Raw genomic sequence first — 14,872 nt, forward strand, 5'->3', positions numbered from 1 at the left:
TCTGTACATCTGTGTCCACCCTCTTTCTGGGTGGAACGTGGCATCCTGGCTCTGAGCTCCTGCTTTTGCCCTTCTTGCACAGCAAAGTGTTCTTCACGGACTACGGGCAGATCCCCAAGGTGGAACGCTGCGACATGGATGGGCAGAACCGCACCAAGCTGGTGGACAGCAAGATCGTGTTCCCCCACGGCATCACCCTGGACTTGGTGAACCGGCTGGTTTACTGGGCTGACGCCTACCTGGACTACATCGAGGTGGTGGACTACGAAGGCAAGAACAGACACACCATCATCCAGGGCATCCTGGTGAGCAGGGCCGGAGGGGCAGGGGGATCTCACGCAGAGTGGCTGGGGGCACATCGGAGCTGGAGGGCACTGGGCCACAGGTTCTCATGGGCCCCTCATCGTTAGAAGGGCATTGAAGTACTAGAGAGGGTGCAGAGGAGCAACAAAGCTATTGAGGGGCTGGAGCACAAGTGTGATGGAGCGGCTGAGGGACCCAGGGGGTTCAGCTGGAGAACAGGAGCTGAGGGGAGACCTTCTGATCTCTGAACTGCCTGAAAGGAGCTTGGAGCATGGAGGGGGCTGGTCTGTGCTCCCAAGTGATAAAACAAGAGGAAACGGCCTCAAGTTGCACCAGGGGAGGTTGAGGTTGGATCTTGGGGACAATTTCTTCCCCGAAGGGCTGTCGGGCATTGAACAGGCTGCCCAGGGCAGTGCTGGAGTCACCATCCCTGGAGGGGTTTAAAAGATGTTTAGACGAGGTTCTTAGGGACATGGTTTCGTGCTGGAGTTGGGTGAGGTTATGGTTGGACTGGGTGATCCTGAGGGTCTCTTGCCACTGAAATGATTCAATGATTCTATGTCTCCTAAATTCCTTGTGGACACCTGCACGGTGCCTTCCAGATCGAACACCTCTATGGGCTCACCGTCTTCGAGAACTACCTCTACGCCACCAATTCGGACAACGCCAACGCCCAGCAGAAAACCAGCGTCATCCGCGTCAACCGCTTCAACAGCACCGAGTACCAGGTGGTGACGCGGGTGGACAAGGGGGGAGCCCTGCACATCTACCACCAGCGGCGACAGCCCACAGGTGGGACCCCGAAAACGGAGAAGCGGCTGCTTGGAGCCCAAAGGCCGAGTGGGGATGGGGATGGGGATGGGGATGAGGATGAGGATGGGGATGGGGATGGGGATGGGGATGAGGGTGGGGATGAGGATGAGGGTGGGGATGGGGATGAGGATGAGGATGAGGATGGGGATGGGGATGAGAATGGGGATGAGGATGGGGATGAGGATGGGGATGAGAATGGGGATGCAGATGGGGATGTGGATGAGGATGGGGATGGGGATGAGGGTGGGGATGAGGATGGGGATGGGGATGCGGATGGGGATGAGGATGAGGGTGGGGATGGGGATGACGATGAGGATGAGGATGAAGATGACGATGAGGATGAGGATGAAGATGACGATGAGGATGAAGATGAGGATGAGGATGAGGATGAGGATGAGGATGAGGATGAGGATGAGGATGGGGATGGGCTGCACCTTCCGAGTTCCCTCACCTCACGGGGCCGGACAGCAGAGATGGGTTCGCTTACCCCGGAGCCTCCGTTGGCCAATGGCCGGGATCTCTGGGGGGCAGGGACCCCCCTAAAGCCCAGAGAGCTGCTGTCAGGCTGGCAGCACCCTCAAGACCATGTCCTGCATCCCTGCGGCTGCAGACGAGCGTGGCCAGGCCACCTCTGCCCTGCCGCTGGAGCCCGCGCTCTGCCTTGCAGTGAGGAGCCATGCCTGCGAGCCTGACCAGTTCGGCAAGCCGGGGGGCTGCTCGGACATCTGCCTCCTCGGGAACAGCCACAAGACCCGAACCTGCCGGTGCCGCTCTGGGTTCAGCCTGGGCAGCGACGGGAAGTCCTGCAAAAGTGAGTTGCGGGGTGCGAGGGGGGACCGGCGCTTGTCCCGGTGCCACCCTGGTGACGGTTGTCCCCGTGTCCCTGCAGAGCCCGAGCACGAGCTGTTCCTGGTGTATGGGAAGGGGCGTCCGGGCATCATCCGTGGGATGGACATGGGAGCCAAGGTGCCGGATGAGCACATGATCCCCATCGAGAACCTCATGAACCCCCGCGCGCTGGACTTCCACGCCGAGACCGGCTTCATCTACTTCGCCGACACCACGAGCTACCTCATCGGGCGCCAGAAGATCGACGGCACGGAGCGAGAGACCATCCTGAAGGACGGTGCGTGGCCGAGGGTCCAACCCAGCGCTGGCAGCCCCCGGGAGCCGCAGTGACCCCCGTCAGGACATTTCCTTGTGTCTCCCTGTGTCTTTGACCCTTAAATCTAAGCTCTGAAGCTGCTGTTTGGTTTGTCTGTAGCTAGAGAGAGGTACAGAGCACATGCCCCATGCTCCACGTGGCCACGGTACCCTGGGAGGGCTGGGGAGTCCGTCATTGCCATCGGTTTGAGTTGGGAGCGGACACCCCGTGAATCATATGGAGCTCTCACTTCCACTTCTTGTCAGCCCTGGTGATGAGCGCCCGCTCCTCCTTTTTCCCCAAGGCATCCACAACGTGGAAGGGATCGCTGTGGACTGGATGGGGAACAACCTGTACTGGACGGACGACGGCCCCAAAAAGACCATCAGTGTGGCTCGACTGGAAAAGGCCGCCCAGATGCGGAAGACGCTGATCGAGGGGAAGATGACCCACCCCCGAGCCATCGTGGTGGACCCTCTGAATGGGTGCGGGTGACCGGGGGGGACAGGGTGGTGACAACGGCCTCTCCTGCCCGAGCTCACGTCTCGGAGCAGCGGTGGGGTGAGCTGCGAGCCGGCTCGTCTGCCGCTGTCACAGCGCGGTGTCTGTGGCAGGTGGATGTACTGGACGGACTGGGAGGAGGATCCCAAGGACAGCAAGAGGGGCAAGATTGAGAGAGCCTGGATGGATGGTTCCAACCGCAACATCTTCATCACCTCCAAGACTGTCCTGTGGCCCAACGGGCTGAGCCTGGACATCCCGGCTAAGATCCTCTACTGGGTGGATGCTTTCTACGACCGCATCGAGATGGTTTATCTCAACGGCACTGAGCGCAAGGCAAGTGGAGGCCCCTCGGACGCTGATCAGGCCAGGGGCAGCCAAGCTGTTGCTGGCCACGTTCAGCCACGCTCCCCTGTCCCTTCCTGTCCGCTCCCAGTGTCCCTGTTGTGGTTGAACCCGAGTGGGCAACACAACCACGCTGCCGCTCACTCACCCCCCGCAACAGGGGAGAGAATCAAAAGGGAGAAACTTGGATTGAGATCAACTCAGTTTAATAAAATAACAAAATACTAATATACTAGTAGTAAATATATGTAGAAAATAGAAATAAAGGATGCTCAAGGCAATTCCTCATGAACACGCTGAGCAGCCAGTGCCAGGAAACGGCACCTGGTCCCAAAGCCGATCCCAGAGAGAGAAAAGAGAGGAGAAAGGCAGAAAGGCTCAGAGGCCTCTGCAGAATGGTAAAAGCCAAACTAAACATCCCAACCAAAAACTCGCCCGGCTGCCCCCCAGAGAGAGAGTGGAACAGACAACCAGAGAGTCCCGACTCTCCTTAAATAATTAGTGTGACACTAATGGGCTGGAACACTGTGATTGCTCCATGTGGGTGTCAGTCCAGCTCTGTCCGTCCATCCCCTTCCTCGCTGCCTCACACCTGTGGGCAGAGCTCAGAGTGTCCTTGGCTCTCAGAGCAGAGCGATTCAAAACATGAACCCTGTGCTGGGCTGGTATCTGCTTGTTCTCAAACTGAGTGCAAATCATGAGCGTGCTGGCTGGGAAAGAGAAGGGTTTGTAATGCAGGAAGGAAATCAACCCATTTTCAGTCCAATCAGCGCGGTCCCTTGCCCTGTCCTGCCACTCGGGGTGTCCCCCAGCTAATGTTGCGCCTCTCTGTGCCCACAGATCGTGTACGAGGGACCCGAGCTCAATCACGCCTTTGGGCTGTGCCACTATAGCAGCTTCCTCTTCTGGACCGAGTACCGCAGCGGCAGCATCTACCGGCTGGACCAGGCCTCCAAGGTGGTGAGCCTGCTCCGCAACGAGCGCCCGCCCATCTTCGAGATCCGCATGTACGACGCACAGCAGCAACAAGGTGCCGGCACGGCGGGGACCCCGCGGCGAGGGGCTGGGGGCGGCCCTGTGGATCAGCGGGTTGCTCTGGGTGCTGAGTCCCGCTTATTCACCCCCCGTCTTGCCTCCGCAGTGGGATCCAACAAGTGCCGCGTCAACAACGGTGGCTGCAGCAGCTTGTGCTTGGCCACCCCGCGGGGACGGCAGTGCGCCTGCGCCGAGGACCAGATCCTGGGAGGCGACTCTGTCACCTGCCAGGGTAGGCGGCCTTGGGGACCCACAAGGGAAGGCTGGGGACATGGGGGACGTGGGGTGAGCGGCTCTGCTCTGGCCCATCAGCAGCAATGGGCTGGGGGGCTGGTTTGGGGAGGTGAGTGCTCCCCACGCCCGCAGACGAGTGGTGTTCCCGGCTCAGGTTTCTGCTCTGCAGCCAGCATGGGGCAGAGCTGGGTCCAGGGCTGCGAGCCCGCGTGGTGCTGTGCTTCGCCAGCTTAAATGAGAGAGGTGAAGCTCTGCCCCTTGCTCGTGGGCTCCACCTTTGTTTGGCGCTTTGGAGCGGGTGCACGTGGGCACGACTGTCTGTGAATGCTCTCAGGGCTGCTGGGCGGTTGTGTAGACACCCTGGGGACACAGGACTGTCCCTGCTGCCCTCCACTTGGTTAAAGTCATCCCTTCACTTGGTTAAAATCATCCCTTCCCTCTGCTTTTCCCTTGCCAGCCAACCCGTCCTACATCCCCCCTCCGCAGTGCCAGCCCGGGGAGTTCGCCTGCAAGAACAACCGCTGCATCCAGGAGCGCTGGAAATGCGACGGGGACAACGACTGCCTGGACAACAGCGACGAGGCCCCTGAGCTCTGCCGTGCGTAACCACCTCCTGCGCGGTGCGACAGCGGTTTATGTGCTGCTGGGGCAGCAGGATTGGGGCTGAGCTTTCTCCAGATGTGGAACCAGTGGCTGGATTGGGGTTGTGCAGCCAGGAGCCCTGTGTCGCCTCCCCAGCTCTAGGAGGGGAGTGGGCTGGAGTGGTTGAGGGGGGATATTGGAGGTTCCCTTCCCTTTGCTCTCTGTTTTTCTCTCCACCGGCCGTGGAGAGGAGTTGGGAGTGGGATGGAGAAGGGCAGGTCCTGAGTGTGTCTCCCCACAGACCAGCACACCTGCCCCTCGGACCGCTTCAAGTGCAAGAACAACCGCTGCATCCCCAACCGCTGGCTCTGCGATGGGGACAACGACTGCGGGAACAATGAGGACGAGTCCAACTCCACCTGCTCGGGTGAGGAACCTGCCCCGTCCTCGGGGAGCAGCGGCAGAGCTTGCGCCGCTGTGCCGAGCCACGGCCTTGGCTGGCCCCTGGCACCGCCAGCTCCTAAAGCTCTGTCTGTCTGTCTGTCCCCGGGCCAGCTCGGACCTGCTCCCCCAACCAGTTCTCCTGTGCCAGCGGGCGCTGCATCCCCATCTCCTGGACGTGCGACCTGGACGACGACTGCGGGGACCGCTCCGATGAGTCTGCCTCATGCGGTGAGCTGGGATGGGGAGCGCTGGGAGCACTGGGAGCACTGGGAGCACTGGGCCCTTTGGGGGAGCGCTGCTCCTCACCCCACTGATGGAGCGGGTGTGAGATCGGGGCGCGGGGTGTCTCCGCGATGCTGACGGTGCCTCCGCCTCCTCGCAGCCTACCCGACCTGCTTCCCCTTGACGCAGTTCACCTGCAACAACGGCCGCTGCATCAACATCAACTGGCGCTGTGACAACGGTAAGGACCGCGGCCGTGCCGCTGCCGAGGGGGCGCAGCCGAGATCAGACGCAGGGGTGCCAGCCTGGCAGGAGACCCCGCACCTGCAAAAGCCACTTGCGCTGACCCGCAGAGCCCGGCCCTGCAGGGAGGAGGCTTTAGCTGGAGCTGTGAGCACGTCCTGCAGCACCGAGCCCCACATTTTCCTTGGCTGCCCTTGGGGGAGCGCACGTTGCAGGGATTGTTTCAGCAGACCTTGGCGTTCTTTGCAAGGTGGCCGAAACCCTGCCCCAGTTTTCAAGGCGAGCGGCTTGTGCTGCTGCGGGCTGAGCCGTCCCAGAGCCCCGGGCAGGCAGGAGACGTCTCAGGTCTGGCCTCAGATCTGTTCCCAGGACCAGGCTGGGTAGAGAGGGTTTGGCCCAAGGCTCCCCAGTCCCTCCCCTGCGTCTGCTCTCACCCCCCGGCCGCTCGCGGTGCCTGCGCAGCCTCTGTGTCCCTCTCCATGTCCCGGCGTCACTGTGGTTTTGTTCCGCTCTCTGTGCGTGTGCCGTGTCGTGGTGTTTTGTTTGTCATTGTGCCCACTCTCCTGTCTGGTTGGTTCTGTGTTTCAGAAAAAGATTGTGGGGATGGCTCTGACGAAAAGAACTGTCCAAAACCTACCGGTTAGTGCATAGATCAACATGCACCAGCCCCAACCTGGCCCCACGCAGCCCCCAAACCTGCCCCCCTAGAGTGCTGAGAGCTCCGGGGGTGCTCCTATAGACACCAGCAGTGCCCCCCATCTTTGGCAGTGCCCCCCAGCTGTGGTGGTGCCCCCCATGTTTGGCAGTGCCCCCCAGCTCTGGCTCACCGAGTGTGTTTGGTGAAGCTGCTGGTGGTGGGATCTTGGAACAGTTCGGGCTCTGCCGCAGCAGGAGCTGCTGAAGCCACCAGCAGCCCCAGTGCCATTGTCCCCACGTCTGTCACCAGCTCCCCTGTGCAAACGGCCTTTAGTTGCAATGGAGTGGAGCCCTGTCGTGGTTCCAGCCCCTGCCCGGTGTGGCAGCGCCCTCAGGCAAGCGACACCCCCCAATTGGCCATACCAGCCCCCCGGCTGTACCCCGTAGGGAGCGCACCGTCCCCAGCCCCCCACACCCGGAGCGGCCCCGTGCGCCCTCCCGGCCCCCCCAGGTTCATGGCTGATCTATGCAGTTTCTGTGTTCCATTTTCTCTGTGCGCTGCTGGTGCTGTGGCGGGGGGGCGGGAGGGCCGGGGGGTCTCTGCTCATCCTGGCCTCCCCGCGGGGGTCCCGCTGCGAGGGGCTGCCTGTCGCCCCGCTCCTGCCGCCGGTGTGGAACTGGTCCATCCCATCCCTCTTGTTCCCGCTTCCCCGCTCTGGCGAGGGGTCTGTGCCTCGTCGCTCTTGCTGTGGCTCCGCCAGCCCCCCCAGCCGGCCGGGCACCCCCTGAGCCCCCTCCCGCTGCCCTTCCCTCTGCAGACAACGACTGCGGGGACAATAGTGACGAGGCGGGCTGCAGCCACTCCTGCTCCAGCAACCAGTTCAAGTGCAACAGCGGGCGCTGCATCCCCGTGCACTGGACCTGCGACGGGGACAACGACTGCGGGGACTACAGCGACGAGACTCACGCCAACTGCACCAACCAGGGTGAGGCTGGGCTGGCCCTCGGTGTCCCCACGGGGGTCCCAGGTCCTGCGGGCGATGGGGGGGTGAGCACGGTCGATGGAGCCTCTCAGGCGTCAGCTTTGCTGCCGTCCTGCCTGGAGAGCCAAAAGCCCCCCCAGTAGAGCCCCCACTTCCAGACAGGGAATCTGCCCACCCAAGTAGCCCCTCTGGGTACCCCCAGTTCTCCTCCTGTCCCCCAAGCCCCCCGGCTCCTCCAGGTGCAGTTGGTGACCGGGTGCTGTGTCCTCCCACCAGCCACGCGCCCCCCCGGGGGCTGCCACACCGACGAGTTCCAGTGCCGGCTGGATGGGCTCTGCATCCCCATGCGCTGGCGCTGCGACGGCGACACGGACTGCATGGACTCCAGCGACGAGAAGAACTGCGAGGGGGTCACCCACGTCTGCGACCCCAATGTCAAGTTTGGCTGCAAGGACTCAGGTGAGAGCAGGGGAGACGGGACCTGGGTAGGAACAACTCCAGGTCCCAGTGTAAGTTGGGAATGAGATGTTGGAGCGGTGAAAAGGGACCTGGGGGTCCTGGGGACAGCAGGGTGACTGTGAGCCAGCACTGGCCCTTGTGGCCAGGAAGCCAATGGTACCTGGGGTGGGTTAGAAGGGGGTCGTCAGTAGGTCAGAGAGGTTCTCCTGCCCCTCTGCTCTGCTCCTGTAAACAGGTTTTAGTTCGGATACTATCAGGATATACTTGGCAAACATATGTATGTATAAATATATAATATACACAGCCATAGCACCCTGAGAATGCCCCATCTCATCTGATCTGGGAAGCTAAGCAGGGTCGGGCCTGGTCAGTACTTGGATGGGAGACCAGGTGGGAATCCTGGGTGCTGTGGGCTGAGCCAGCACTGGCCCTTGTGGCCAGGAAGCCAATGGGACCTGGGGTGGGTTAGAAGGGGGTGGTCAGTAGGTCAGAGAGGTTCTCCTGCCCCTCTGCTCTGCCCTGGGGAGACCACACCTGGAATATTGTGTCCAGTTGTGGCCCCTCAGTTCCAGCAGGACAGGGAACTGCTGGGGAGAGTCCAGCGCAGCCACCAAGATGCTGGAGGGAGTGGAGCATCTCCCGTGTGAGGAAAGGCTGAGGGAGCTGGGGCTCTGGAGCTTGGAGGCATTGGGGTGACACCAGCTCCGGGGCAGCCAGAACCCCAGGTAACTGAAATAACATCTCTGTGTGTGATCTCCCCTCTCGGCAGCCCGCTGCATCAGCAAGGCCTGGGTCTGTGACGGGGACAGCGACTGCGAGGACAACTCAGACGAGGAGAACTGCGAGTCGCTGGTGTGCAAACCCCCCTCGCACACCTGCGCCAACAACACATCCATTTGCCTCCCCCCCGAGAAGCTCTGTGACGGCTCCGACGACTGTGGGGACGGCTCCGACGAGGGCGAGCTCTGCGGTGAGCACGCGGTGTCCCCAGGACGCGGGGTGTCCCCAGGACATGGGGTCTCCCCAGGATGTGGGGTTTCCCCAGCATGCGCGGTGTCCCCAGGATGCGCAATGTCCCCAGGACGTGGGGTCACCCCAGGGTGCGGGGTGTCCCCAGAACACATGGTGTCCCCAGGACTCGAGGTGTCTTCAGGACACGCAATGTCCCCAGGACATGAGGTGTCCCCAGGATGCACAATGTCCCCAGGACACGCAATGTCCCCAGGACGCAGAGTGTCCCCAGGACGTGGGGTGTCACCAGGATGTGCAGTGTCCCCAGGATACACAGTGTCCCAAGGATGTGGGGTGTCCCAAGGATGTGGGGTGTCCCAAGGACGTGGGGTGTCCCCAGGATGCGCGGTGTCCCCAGGATACACGGTGTCCCAAGGACGTGGGGTGTCCCAAGGACGCGGGGTGTCCCCAAGACGCGCAGTGTTCCCAGGACATGGGGTGTCCCCAGTACACACGGTGTCCCCAGGATGCGTGGTTTCCCCAGGCTGGCAGCAGGACGAGGACCTGACGAGCGTGTCCTCTCTCCTTGCACAGACCAGTGCTCCCTGAACAACGGCGGCTGCAGCCACAACTGCACCGTGGCCCCCGGCGAGGGCATCGTCTGCTCCTGTCCCCTGGGCATGGAGCTGGGCTCGGACAACAAGACCTGCCAGATCCAGAGCTACTGCGCCAAGCACCTCAAGTGCAGCCAGAAGTGCGAGCAGGACAAGTACAACGTCAAGTGCTCCTGCTACGAGGGCTGGATGCTGGAGCCCGACGGCGAGAGCTGCCGCAGCCTGGGTGCGTGTGGGGCTGCAGGGCTGCCACTACCCCACTGCCTGTCACAGAGCGTCCCCGTGTCCCCCGGCTCTCGGGGGCAGCAGCAGTGGAGCTGAGGACCGTGCTGATGGGCACAGCCAGGTCCTGGGGGATCTGCCTGCTGATGGTGGCCACATTGCTTGTCCCCCCCCAGCACGAGCTGCCCTCAGGGGTGCGGGTGGTCCCGCAACCCCTGCCAGTCGCCCCCGCCTCCCCGTGTCCCTTCTGACCCTGCTCTGCGCTCCCCAGACCCCTTCAAGCCGTTCATCATCTTCTCCAACCGCCACGAGATCCGCCGCATCGACCTGCACCGGGGCGACTACAGCGTCCTGGTCCCCGGGCTGCGCAACACCATCGCCTTGGACTTCCACCTCAACCAGAGCTCGCTGTACTGGACCGACGTGGTGGAGGACAAAATCTACAGGGGAAAGCTGCTGGAGAATGGGGGTGCGTGGCGTTGGGTGGAGGCCAGATGAATGAGACAGTTCTGGGGTGGGGTGGCTGCTGGAGCCCACAGTCCCTGTAGTGATCCCGTCCAAAGTGGCTTGTTATGCAGGAGTTAATTAGCACTCCCAGCACTTACCTAATGGTAATTGCAGCCCAGCAGCTGGGAGCACAAAACCGGGTCCCCTCCCCATCAGTGCTGTGGGACAGGGACACCGGGACCCGGCACCAGGACCACGTGTCCCTGCCGGCGAACCCAGTCCAGCGCACTGGGAGCTGTTCTGGACTGGGGTGTGATGGTGGCAAGTGGGACAGGGAGGGGACAGCAGCCTGAGCCCCCCTGGTGCTGTCCCGCAGCTCTGACCAGCTTCGAGGTGGTGATCCAGTACGGGCTGGCCACCCCCGAGGGCTTGGCTGTGGATTGGATCGCCGGCAACATCTACTGGGTGGAGAGCAACCTGGACCAGATCGAGGTGGCCAAGCTGGATGGCACCATGCGAACGACACTGCTGGCTGGGGACATCGAGCATCCCCGCGCCATCGCCCTGGACCCCCGCTATGGGTATGGCAGGAGGCGGGGTTTGTCACCGGGATGTGGTGGCATCCTGGGATGGGTTAGAAGGGGGTGGTCAGTAGGTCAGAGAGGTTCTCCTGCCCCTCTGCTCTGCCCTGGGGAGACCACACCTGGAATATTGTGTCCAGCTGTGGCCCCTCAGTTCCAGCAGGACAGGGAACTGCTGCAGAGAGTCCAGCGCAGCCACCAAGATGCTGGAGGGAGTGGAGCATCTCCCGTGTGAGGAAAGGCTGAGGGAGCTGGGGCTCTGGAGCTGGACAAGAGGAGACTGAGGGGGGACTCATTGCTGGGGATCAAGATGGAAAGGGGGAGTGTCAGGAGGATGGAGCCAGGCTCTTCTGGTGACAACCAGTGACAGGACAAGGGGCAATGGGTGCAAACTGGAACACAGGAGGTTCCACTTAAATCTGAGCAGAAACTTGTTCGTGGTGAGGGTGGCAGAGCCTGGCCCAGGCTGCCCAGGGGGTTGTGGAGTCTCCTTCTCTGCAGACATTCCAACCCGCCTGGTTCCTGTGTAACCTCATCTGGGTGTTCCTGCTCCATGGGGGGATTGCACTGCATGAGCTTTCCAGGTCCCTTCCAACCCCTGACACTCTGGGGTTCTGTGATCTTTGGCCTCTTGCACAGGGACTGGGCTGGGGACAGGTCAGTGTCCCCATGCTGACCGTCCCCCTCGCTGTCCCTCACAGGATCCTGTTCTGGACGGACTGGGACGCCAGCCTGCCGCGCATCGAGGCCGCCTCCATGAGCGGCGCGGGCCGGCGCACCATCCACAAGGAGACGGGCTCGGGGGGCTGGCCCAACGGGCTCACTGTCGACTACCTGGAGAAGCGCATCCTCTGGATCGACGCCAGGTGGGACCAGGACAACCCATCTCTGCCCTGCGCCTCCCTGTCCCCTCTGGCCCCCCTCCCTGTCCCCTGCCCGGCCCCTGCCTGCTCTCACCCCTCGTCTCTGCCGGGCGCAGGTCAGACGCCATCTACTCAGCGCTGTACGACGGGACAGGGCACATCGAGGTGCTGCGGGGACACGAGTACCTGTCGCATCCCTTCGCCGTCACCCTGTATGGGGGGGAGGTCTACTGGACCGACTGGCGCACCAACACGCTGGCCAAGGCCAACAAGTGGACGGGGCACAACGTGACGGTGGTGCAGAGGACCAACACGCAGCCCTTCGACCTGCAGGTCTACCACCCGTCCCGGCAGCCCCTGGGTAAGGCCTGGGGACGTGGAGGCGGTGGGATGGGACGGGGGATGCATGGTGGGGAGGTGGCACAGGCGCTTGGTGTCCCCGGAACTGGGATGTTGCTGAGTCTCGTCCCGTTTGCAGCTCCTAATCCCTGCGAAGCCAATGGGGGCAAAGGGCCATGTTCCCACCTCTGCCTCATCAACTACAACCGCACGCTGTCCTGTGCCTGTCCCCACCTCATGAAGCTGGACAAGGACAACACCACCTGCTATGGTAGGGGCTGCCAGCCCACCCCGCGGCGGCGGCACCGGCTCTGCCGCCCGGGCTGCGGTCCCAGCGCTGCCCCTCTCGTCCTCCCCAGAGTTTAAGAAGTTCCTGCTGTACGCGCGGCAGATGGAGATCCGCGGCGTGGACATCGACAACCCCTACTACAACTACATCATCTCCTTCACGGTGCCCGACATCGACAACGTCACGGTGGTGGATTACGACGCCCTGGAGCAGCGCATTTACTGGTCTGACGTGCGCACCCAGACCATCAAGAGAGCCTTCATCAACGGCACCGGCGTGGAGACCGTCGTGTCTGCGGGTGGGTGTGCGGGGGAACCTGCCGCACGGCTGCTCCGTGAGATCAGCCCTTCTTTGGGTGTCACCCCAACCCTGTTCTCACAACTGACGCGTCTCCTTCCTCTCTTGCCTTCCAGACCTGCCCAACGCTCATGGCCTCTCTGTGGATTGGGTTTCCAGAAACCTCTTCTGGACCAGCTATGACGCCAACAAGAAGCAGATCAACGTGGCGAGGCTGGACGGCTCCTTCAAGAACGCGGTGATCCAGGGGCTGGACAAGCCCCACTGCTTGGTGGTTCACCCGCTCCGGGGGTACGTGTGGCTGGACACGGTGCCAGCAGGCCGGGGGGGACATCTCCACAGTGCTGCCGTGCTCAGTGTCCCCTCCCTGGCACAGGAAACTTTACTGGACAGACGGGGACAACATCAGCGTGGCCAACATGGATGGCAGCAACCGCACTCTGCTCTTCACCAACCAGAAAGGGCCTGTTGGTACGGACCCCCCCGTGTCCCCTGGTGTCACCCTACCTTGCAGGGCCCTGAAAACCTCTGGTCCCCTCTCTGGCAGCCCCGGCTCCCCGCAGGCCTGGCAGCTTGTTTGTGCTGGGTCTCCCATTCTGTCCATCACCCCATCCGCTCGGCCGGTCCTGTCCCACCTCCCGGCTGGTGACGGTCCCCGTGTGCTCCCAGTCACTGATGGCCTCGTGCTTTCCAGGCCTGGCCATCGACTACCCAGAGAGCAAACTGTACTGGATCAGCTCTGGCAACGGCACCATCAACCGCTGCAACCTGGATGGCAGCAACCTGGAGGTGATCGAGTCTGTGCGGGGTCAGCTCAGCAAGGCCACCGCCCTGGCCATCATGGGTGAGAGCTGGCAGGGTGACAGGGATGGCTCGTGGAGCCCTTTCCTTTCTCCTGACCCTCCCCAAACACTTGCCACCTCGAGCAGCTGTGGGGGGGGGATGCTTCTCCACCAAAGACCGGGTTCGGACCCGCTTCTTCCAGGCCGTCGTGTGTAAATCTTTACAGCTGCGATGGGAGGGGATGGGGGAAGCTGCTGCATGTTCTGCCTTCTCCTTGCAGGTGACAAACTGTGGTGGGCTGACCAGGCCTCCGAGAGGATGGGCACCTGCAAGAAGAAGGATGGCTCGGAGGTGACGGTGCTGCGCAACAGCACCACGCTGGTGATGCACATGAAGGTGTACGACGAGAGCATCCAGCAAGGTGAGTGCGCGGTGCCGGCGCCGCGGCCCCGCAGCGGCCGCTCTGCCCGGCGCCCTCACCCCCCTTCTCTCCGCGGCAGCTGGAACCAACCCCTGCAGCCTCAACAACGGCGACTGCTCGCAGCTCTGCCTGCCCACGTCCGAGAGCTCCCGCTCCTGCATGTGTACAGCCGGTTACAGCCTGAAGAGCGGGCAGCAGTCCTGCGAAGGTGAGCGTGTCCCTTTGCTCCGCACACCCTTGCCCTGTTTTGGCGCTGTTTCCCTCGGGAGGGAAGAGCTACCGCGCTCCCCGGTTGCTGCCAGGGCCTCTCAAAGGCTGTTTGTGTGCAAAATGTTCTCGGTGGTTTTGGAGGGGGCTGGCAGAGCTGCTGCGCCATCTGGGTCAGGGCAGGGACTGAATAACAAGCGCTGCCCTGACCCAGATGCAGCCTGGAGCCTTTGCCAGTGCTCAGGGATGGAGGCGGCTCTGGGAAGAGGCCCCGCTCGTGCCTCCCCCGTTCCCTGCTGTGGGTCAGGACCCCTGGAACAGGCTGCTCTGGGGCTTGAAGCCTTTGCCACGCGTTGTGGCTGCTGAAGGGACAGCGTGTGGCTTGTGGGATGCGTCTGACCGTCCCCGTATCCATCTCGCAGGTGTTGGCTCCTTCCTCCTGTATTCAGTCCACGAGGGGATCCGTGGGATTCCTCTGGACCCCAATGACAAGTCGGATGCGCTCGTGCCCGTGTCAGGGACCTCACTGGCTGTGGGGATCGACTTCCACGCAGGTGACGCGGGGCTGGGAGTGGGACAGCAGGGCTGGAGAGGTCGGGGAGGGGGATGTCACCAGACTGTCCTTTGGCGGCATCTTCCCACGGGGTGAAGGTCCCAAGTCCCCACTGCTGTGGGTGCAGCTCAGCCCAGCTTTGTGCCGTCTGTGGGGTGACGGTCACTGACACCCCCTCTCCTGCCTGGCCCCTCTCAGAGAACGACACCATTTACTGGGTGGACATGGGTCTGAGCACCATCAGCCGGGCCAAGCGGGACCAGACGTGGCGGGAGGACGTGGTCACCAACGGCATCGGCCGTGTGGAGGGCATCGCCGTGGACTGGATCGCCGGTGAGCCGGGGCTCCGAGGCCAAGGGTG

The 14,872-nt window shown here is 62.5% G+C and overlaps 1 protein-coding gene and 1 pseudogene across 5 annotated transcripts in view; both read left to right on the forward strand.

The window, feature by feature from the left end:
• The window catches only part of LRP1 (LDL receptor related protein 1), a 78,614-nt gene that overhangs the window by 36,157 nt on the left and 27,585 nt on the right, over positions 1-14,872 (forward strand). For all 5 annotated transcript variants that reach the window (XR_010468478.1, XM_065043624.1, XM_065043626.1 and 2 more), the window contains exons 8-36: positions 83-305; positions 906-1,095; positions 1,784-1,927; positions 2,006-2,242; positions 2,565-2,745; positions 2,875-3,097; positions 3,947-4,136; positions 4,248-4,373; positions 4,833-4,973; positions 5,259-5,384; positions 5,513-5,629; positions 5,784-5,864; positions 7,321-7,488; positions 7,762-7,944; positions 8,714-8,914; positions 9,490-9,735; positions 10,003-10,200; positions 10,555-10,759; positions 11,461-11,625; positions 11,739-11,983; positions 12,101-12,232; positions 12,321-12,548; positions 12,664-12,838; positions 12,924-13,018; positions 13,242-13,391; positions 13,611-13,751; positions 13,831-13,959; positions 14,381-14,512; positions 14,710-14,844. Coding sequence is in view for 4 of the 5 variants with exons in the window: in XM_065043624.1 (XP_064899696.1) it covers positions 83-305; positions 906-1,095; positions 1,784-1,927; positions 2,006-2,242; positions 2,565-2,745; positions 2,875-3,097; positions 3,947-4,136; positions 4,248-4,373; positions 4,833-4,973; positions 5,259-5,384; positions 5,513-5,629; positions 5,784-5,864; positions 7,321-7,488; positions 7,762-7,944; positions 8,714-8,914; positions 9,490-9,735; positions 10,003-10,200; positions 10,555-10,759; positions 11,461-11,625; positions 11,739-11,983; positions 12,101-12,232; positions 12,321-12,548; positions 12,664-12,838; positions 12,924-13,018; positions 13,242-13,391; positions 13,611-13,751; positions 13,831-13,959; positions 14,381-14,512; positions 14,710-14,844 (4,907 nt within the window). In the remaining variant the exon portion in view is untranslated. The remainder of the gene's footprint in view (positions 1-82; positions 306-905; positions 1,096-1,783; positions 1,928-2,005; positions 2,243-2,564; positions 2,746-2,874; positions 3,098-3,946; positions 4,137-4,247; positions 4,374-4,832; positions 4,974-5,258; positions 5,385-5,512; positions 5,630-5,783; positions 5,865-7,320; positions 7,489-7,761; positions 7,945-8,713; positions 8,915-9,489; positions 9,736-10,002; positions 10,201-10,554; positions 10,760-11,460; positions 11,626-11,738; positions 11,984-12,100; positions 12,233-12,320; positions 12,549-12,663; positions 12,839-12,923; positions 13,019-13,241; positions 13,392-13,610; positions 13,752-13,830; positions 13,960-14,380; positions 14,513-14,709; positions 14,845-14,872) is intronic.
• On the forward strand, positions 8,241-8,359 carry LOC135576722 (5S ribosomal RNA; annotated as a pseudogene).

Source organism: Columba livia, chromosome 29 (assembly GCF_036013475.1).
Source record: "Columba livia isolate bColLiv1 breed racing homer chromosome 29, bColLiv1.pat.W.v2, whole genome shotgun sequence".
Classification (NCBI taxonomy): domain Eukaryota; kingdom Metazoa; phylum Chordata; class Aves; order Columbiformes; family Columbidae; genus Columba; species Columba livia.